This window comes from Vespa mandarinia, chromosome 2 (assembly GCF_050613455.1).
Source record: "Vespa mandarinia isolate Hongniang chromosome 2, ASM5061345v1, whole genome shotgun sequence".
Lineage (NCBI taxonomy): Eukaryota > Metazoa > Arthropoda > Insecta > Hymenoptera > Vespidae > Vespa > Vespa mandarinia.
In genome coordinates, this window is record NC_140811.1 from 8,285,001 (window position 1) to 8,293,225 (window position 8,225).

Genomic DNA, 8,225 nt, shown 5'->3' on the forward strand with positions numbered 1-8,225 from the left:
CGAGAAATCACTGATGCTTCTTTTATTCGTTGCTGTTACAATTTATTTATTCTTACCGATTGTGTTCGACAAAAATAATGAAAGAGAGAGAGAGAGAAAGAGAGAGAGAGAGAGAAAAAGAGAGAGAGAAAGAGAGAAAGAGATAAAGAAAAAAGTTACGAGAAATTTGTTCACGATATATTATTCGCTCGGTTATGATAAAATCAGTCGAAGAATGGCGGATCGCTAATATGTCGAACGTTCTCCTTTTTCAGCCAAGCAACGATAGTCAGTTCGTCGGCGGTTAATGGAGTTGCCAGTGGCGGTGCACCGACAGCCATGTACAGACCAAACTTTAGTCAGGCCTTCCAACGTGCCGGTCCCACAACGGTACCACCGACCCTGTCAGCTGGACTCTATCCTACTCAAAGTTTCACCTCGGGACTACTGAGCAACGGTACACAAAGTAATATTGGTTATTGGTGTCTTCTTATTATTTTCGATCCTTTCCTTTCTATTTTTTTTTTTTTATACATCTCTTGCACTTCTGCTGCTTCTTCTTTTTCTTCTTCTTCTTCTTCTTCTCATTTATCTCCCTAGCACGAACATTTTTTAATTTCTCTTGAATCAACGTTTACGATATCTTTTGAAATTAGAATTGTAAGTAGAGATGTTAAAATATATAGTAATTTTCAAATAATTATTAAGTCCCTCATTCTATTGTAGGGCCGACAGACCTGAGCATGAAGAATACGAAGCCCTTGCTGAGTCACAAATTGAACGCGACGGAGATGACCGCGGTGAGGCAGCTCATAACCGGATATCGGGAATCCGCAGCCTTTCTCTTAAGGTCCGCCGACGAGTTGGAGCAACTGTTGCTTCAGCAGCCATAGAGTTACGTGTACGTCGGCAACGTCTAAATGAACTCGTCTCGCAGAATTGATTCCGTCGTCGTCGTCGTCGTCGTCGTCGTCGTCGTCGTCGTCAAAGGGAGCTGGACGAAGAAGCCGGAAGTGGACGGTTCTTTGAAATCTTTTCGACATCGAGAGAAGCGATCGGATTGGTAGTTGAATAGTAGATACGTATCGGCTGCCTTCCGTTTTCTCCTTCTTCTCTCTCTCTCTCTCTCTCTCTCATTCTCTCTCTCCCTCTCCCTCTCTTCCTTTTTCTCTCACTCTCTCTCTAATATATATATATATATATATATATATATATATATACATGTATATATTAGATATATGTATATGTGTATGTATAAATATATACATATATACGATATATATATACGTATATAGCATATATATATATGCGTGTATGTATATATATTATATATAAGATATATATATATATATATATATATATATATATATCTTTCCTCTTCTCTTTTGCCTTTATTCCTTTGAAAGGAATTTCGAGTTCGCGTCATGCTTCGCCATTTCTTACGACTCGCTTTCTACAGTCGCTAAGAATTCTGCCGAGAAGAGGAGAGAAGTTTGACGAGGAATCTCGTCGACGAGCGTTCGAGAGGAGAAGAATTCCTTTATATATGTATACATGCTCTCGCGAAAGTTGCGAGAAGGAATAGGAAGAAAGAAAGACGGAAAGGAAAAGAAAAGAAATCAACCAGGCGAGCGAGCAAAGCGATGTTTCAACGGATATTCGTTCCATTTGCAATGCGCATGCGCCTGACGAATTTGACTGAAGCCTTTGCGCTTCTTTCAAATCTTATTACCTTAGCACTTACAATTATCTAAACTCTAAGAAACAAATATTACAAACAGGGTGTACATAAACAGAGAAACTACAAACGAAAATATTACTTAATTATTATTAATTATTATTATTATTATTATTATTACTATTATTATTATTATTATTATTATTATTATTATATTATTATTATTATTATTATTATTATTATTATTATTATTATTATTATTATTACTAATATTAATATTAATATTATTATTATTCGTAAGACTTTAAAAGAACGAGGGAGAAAGAAGTAATGATATTGAAAAATCCTTCTGTCTCGTACAGTATCTCTTGTTTTTTCTTTTTTTTTCGTGTCTGCTAATCGCTGTATATGTATCTGTGAGTATCTGTATGTATGTGCGTGCGTGTTTGTATGTATGAGCAAGCGTATGTAAGTCTGCGCTGCGTATGATAGAAGAAAGGAAAAAGAAGGAAGAAAGAAAGAAAGAAAAAAAGAGAAAATAAAAGGTAAAGAGGTCATTTAATGAGAGGAAAGTTCATTTCAAGGAACGTTAGTATTTTCTAAAGCGAAAGAAGAAGAAAGAAAAATAAAAAAAAAGAAGAAAAAGAAAGAAAAAAAACTAAAGAGAAAGAAAAAAAAATCAGATTTCTTCTCGAGAATCGCATCTATGATAATACATCATGTTATCCTTTCCCTTTCTCTCGGAGAAACATTCTAATGCGTACGAATGTTCCTGGAATGATAAATACCATTAAATTGTAATTCGAAGTTATGTAAATATGATACTTACACATATATAAATATATATATATATATATACATATATATACATATATATATATATATATATATATATATATTACGTGAGTTATTTGTACACATGTATCATCCATCAGATTCTACGGAACTTGAGATATTACAAGCGAAAAAAATAATAATAAAAATGATATCTCGAGATGGTGGATAACAAGATTAGCCGAGAAAAGCATTATGTGTTCGAAAGTAAGAATGTTGTGTGTGTCCGTGCGTGTATACATGTGTTTATGTGTGCGTGAAAGAAAGAGAGAGATAGGATGAACGAATGAGCAAGAAAAATGTAACAAATTTTCAGTCTTATATACACGTGTAAATAAAGTGTGCCAGTGCATACGTATGCGCGCGTAGATACGTGTACATAGGCACATACAGCATGCATACATATACATATACAGGTATATATATATACATAATATATATGTGTTTGTATATATATATATATATATATATATATATATATATATATATATACGTAATATATATGACGTAAATATAAGAAGGAGTCGCACAAGATGGCTCTTTTTTTTCTATTCCCGTCGATATGCGTGGCGAGGAGAGAAAATAAAAAAGAAATCAAGCGAGAGATAATAAGCGAATCCAATTAATAGTCGTTTACGATGCGAGATACTTCATCATAACCGATGAATTAAAGCCCCGAAATTAATGGACGACAAAGAAAGAGAGAGAGAGAGACAGAGAAAGAGAGAGAGAGAGAGAGAGAAAGAAAAAAAGAAAGAGAGAGAGAGAGAAAGAGAAAAAAAAAGAAAGAGAGAGAGAGAGAGAGATAGTAAATAATTGTTTTACATTCGATGGAATAGAGAATAGGGTAAAAGCTGATACGAGAAAAGGAAAGAAAATGCGTACAAAAAAAAGAAGGGAGTGAGAGAAAAAATAAAGTAAAAAATAAAGAAAAAAATGTAAAAAAAAATAAAAGAAATAGAGAGAGAGAGAGAGAGAGAGAAAATATGAAAAAAGTCGAAAAATATTAAGAAAACTATTAATATTATCGGGACCATCTTATCACGATCGGACAATACGCTCTAAATCGTATTTGTGGTCACCGGACGCATCACCCGTGTTACCAAAGAACACAGATTATTATCGATATTATAAACATAACGTAGTACTATATTAAAGCCGTTGCGGTTTTTCTTTTTCTAAGATGACGTAAGAAAAGGTAGAAGACGAAGAAAAAGAATGAGATGTGAAGAATGAACGACTTTTTCTTCTTGTAACCGCGAAAGAGTCACTTTTTAATTAAAACACGTTATCGATCATACGGATGATAACCAGGCAAGCGACATGGATCACATTAATACCAGCCCCTCATATTTTATTATTATTATTATTATTATTATTATTGTTATTATTATTATTTTTATTATTATTATTATTATTATTATTATTATTATTATTATTATTATTAATTATGAATATTTTTATCGATGTCATTATTACCGATACTATTACGATTATTATTGTCTTTTATTGCTATTATTATTAATTTTATTATTATTATTATTAATAATATTATTATTATATTAATATTATCATCATTATTAATATTGTTTTCTATCTAGGACCTATAGTGCGCGGGGTTAGGGGTAGGAATTTGAGATCTCTATTGATCGACGGCTCTCCGAAGAAGAGAGAGAAAGAGAGAGAGAGAGAGAGAGAGAGAACTATTGAGAAAGAATTATTTTCTATATTACACGTCGAGAAAAAAGAAGTGTTAATTCTATCATGTCGTTGTTTTTGTACATAGTTTATAACATCGTCCTCAAGGGAAGTGTGTGATTAGGAGAGAGGAAGATGGGATGGGAGTACAGTGCAAAGATATTTTTTTTTTCTTTCTTTCCTATTTAACTTTACGCGAGTTATTTGTTTTGTTTTTCTTTTTCTTTTATGCGCAAAATAAAACTTCACAAATGTTAACGTGTACAGAACGTAATAAGTTTACGCGGCGAAAGATAACGAGGGTCGCCGTCACAAGCAAAACACATTCCATGAGGTGAAAAGAACAAAAAAATAAAAATAAAAAAGTAATGAAATTTTGGAGACGTTTGATCTTTCAAAAAAAAAAAGAAAAAAAAAAGAAAAAAAAAGAAAAAAAGAAGAAAAAAGAAAAAAATCATGAAAATACCGTCAAACGGGGGAAAAAGAATTATTGCGTGAATCGATCGTTTTCCTTTTTCTTTTTTTATTTCCCGTTCATATTTAGTTGCATCTTCTTTTTCTTAAGTTCCAGAAAACTTTTCTTTTGTATTAATGATTGCCCGCGGAAACGATGATTGTTTCGATTCCTTCTGCAGCGTTTTATTCGTAATTCTCGATCTTCAGAATATTATACGCGTTCCTTCTTCGCACGATACATTCGATGATAGTAAAGTCGAGAGAGAGAGAGAGAGAGAGAGAGAGAGAGAGAGAGAGAGAGAGAGAGAGAGAGAAAGAGAGAGAGAGAAAGAGAGAGAGAGAGAGAGAGTGAAAGATAGGAGTAAGCGAGAGAAAGGCGTCTATCTTTTTCTTTGAAAATCGTCTCGAATCGCCCGTGTTTTTCCGATGGATAATTAACTATTACGAAGCCGTACTCTACCGTTAATAATATTTAGAAACTATAGATATTTACAAATACAAAGAAATATGACATGTGTATGCGTCTATCTACGATGCATGCACATGAATATGTACAACACTTACATGTGCTTACATAAATACATACAATACGTAATATCGTACACACCGAACTTCATTTTTATGCTGAAAATATTTTGCTTCGCTCACGATTTTTCCGACGAACTAACAATAGCATTCACAACGAGTTTTATGCCGTTTTTATTAACGATCCTTATGCGAGTAAGCTTCGTATCTTCGAGTGAGAGTGAATAAGAGATAGAAAGAGTGAGGGAGGGAGAGAATCTTGCGGGACTCGTTTTATACGAGTTCTTGTGGAGAGACGAATGAGAGACGGGATTTCGCCGATACAAGTATAAATATCCTATAATCGCGATTCAATTAAAATAAGAATAATCGAACGTTTGCTCTGTGATACGGACACTCTATTGACGTTGCGTTTATAATAATGAGAAAAAGAAAGAGAGAGAGAGAGAGAGAGAGAGAAAGTAAGATGAAAGAAAGAAAGAAAAAGAAAATAAATACAGAGAAAATGTAAAGATGAAACATTGAAAAAGAGAGATTGTGATCTTGCAAAAAAAAAAAAAAAGAAAAAACGTAAATAAAACTAAAGAAGAAGATTGATTGATTAAACTGAGCACGAGTTTGAGAATGTATGAAAGAGAGAGAGAGAGCGAGAGAGAGAGAGAGAGAGAGAGAGAGAGGGAGGGAGAGAGAGAGAGCGAGAGAGAGAGAAAGAGAAAGACGCGCAATATTACGTTTCACAATCGTTTATTCCTTCTCCGATAGACGTAGACATTTCGAAAGTAATCCGTTCCTTAATTTCGTTTTTTTCTTTTGTCTATTCTCGCGGGGTGCAGTTCTTCAGATCGTATAATCGTGAATTGATGTATATTGAACAATGAAATAAGATATAAAGAAAAAAAAAAAAAAAACAAAAAAGAATATGTATTTGTTCCTGAAAAAATAATAAAAGTAGTAATACCGTAATATTAAATATTAATAATAACGATATCGATATAATTTGATGGTACATACTTTCTTATAAGTAACATTATACATTAATACGATTATCGTAGAGTTGGTACGGTCTTCGAGGATGCCTTGCCTGTAAATGTAATACACACACGTTAAATGACAAAAAAGTCTTATTACCTTGTAAATGTTTTACCAAATATAATCGATTATTCAACTTATAATTCGTTTATCTAGCAGAAATTCTTTTCTTCTTATCCCTTTACAAATCCTTTATATATATATATATATATATTTATATTTATATTTATAAAATATACATAAAAAATATGATTATATTTCTTTTGCAATTGAAGTCAATGTTTATTCGTATATCTACTTTATCGATAATTCATTGAAATTGTCATTCAATTTCTATTTTATGCCGTTGTGAATAGTCGTACAATTTTTTATGTGTCCTACGGTCGATAAAGTAGAAAAAGATATTATCTGCAAATATTAACTACAGTTCATTACTACGAATTAAAGAAAATACGAAAGAAACATCGATAAAAACGATTAATATTTTTGGAAATTTAGAAGTTATTTAACTGTTTAATAAAATCTATTATTAAAGTTTTTTCTCTAAAGAAAAATCTTATTGAACAATTTTATAAAACAAAATTAAAAGTGCAAGAAAATTCTCAACTTCAATTATCGACGTATTCCATCCATTATCTTGATATCGCTTTCCTGTTATCAGCGATGCTATCTCGATATCAAATCAAAAAATAGCAGGTATTTTTGAAATATTTTTTTGCTGAATCTCATGATGGAAGAAGCAACAAAAAGAAAAAAAAAAAGAGAGAGAGAACAAAAAGACCAGGATGTTACACACAATTATCCTTGTCGTTGAAAGAATCGTAAAATGGTATACATTTCGAAAATTAGCATTACAAAAGAATATCATTTGCGATAAACGTGAGGACAAATTAAATTCTGTAAAAACAGTTAACATGTAGGAAAAGAAATGTCAGGATAGGAAACCATCAGAGATAGACAAATTCGAAGAATGCACATTGATCCAAATATGATGGATGACGAGAAAATTTTTTTTAACGATGAAAGAGATAACACAACGTGGTCAAATGAAAGTCATGAAACGACTTAATATAATAACGTTAAAGTAATTGCAATTCGTTAAGGCCATTTTAAAAAAATTATTTGCAACTGGAACTGTAAAGATTTTTTACGATTATTTCATTTCTTAGAATGGTTACGACGTAAAAATTCTATCTTCAAAGAAATATCGGCATTGAAATAAATATGGCGAATTCAAAAGTTACTTACTTGGCGTATAGTACTTCTTATTAGTATGTAGTATAGCCGGAGGTTAAATCGAAAGAGAACTCGAGAGAGGACGTTCGCCACGGCACGCACAACCCTCGTGAATCCTGGCTGAGTGTTTCTCGCTTCGAAGGAAGGTCACGCCAAGGTCATCGGTTGTGCGAGCCAACGATCGTAAGACACGCGATTCGCGCCGCTTCAGGAGTTTCCTTCGGCCCTTTTGCGAACAGACCGATATCGTACTCGCTTTCTAATGCACGATCGAAATCTTTCCTATTTCTTCTTACCTTTTACGCAATAATTTCGAGCATTATATTTATTTATTTTTTTTTTCTTTTCTTCGTCTTCTTCTTCTTCTTTTTTCTCTCTCTCTTTCTCTTTTTTCTTTTTCCTTCCTTTCTTTTGTTTTCGTCAAGTTTGAAATAAAAGAAAATATAATATAATTGACGAGTCCGTAAAGAGAAAATAGAACTATAATCAATTAGAGCAAGAAATTGCACATAGAAAAATATAAATAGTGAAGCATTAAAATTGTTTCGAAGAAGAGGAACATCTCTCATCATGACGATATAGCAATTAGCAAATGCAAAATTCATATCGTCTTATGCCTCTTTCCATGTTTTTTCTTCTGGCAATTCATTAAGAATCGAGACTGTAGCCTATGAGTATTACCTTTTAACGACGCAATTAGAACTATTTCCTATCTTTGCTCTCTTCCTCTCTCTCTCTCTCTCTCCCTCTCTCTCTCTCTCTCTTTCTTTTTCTCACTTTCTCTCTATCT

The 8,225-nt window shown here is 32.6% G+C and overlaps 1 protein-coding gene across 8 annotated transcripts in view; it reads left to right on the forward strand.

Moving 5' to 3' along the window:
* LOC118439698 (uncharacterized) overlaps nt 1-6,088 on the forward strand; it is a 69,511-nt gene extending 63,423 nt beyond the window's left edge. For 7 of the 8 annotated variants that reach the window (XM_035861657.2, XM_085655336.1, XM_035861662.2 and 4 more), the window contains 2 exons: nt 255-445; nt 706-6,088. In XM_035861657.2, the coding sequence (XP_035717550.2) occupies nt 255-445; nt 706-872 (358 nt within the window). In that variant the 3' untranslated portion in view covers nt 873-6,088. The remainder of the gene's footprint in view (nt 1-254; nt 446-705) is intronic. The other variant, XM_035861658.2, reaches the window with a different exon arrangement.
* Nucleotides 6,089-8,225: the final 2,137 nt, after the last annotated feature.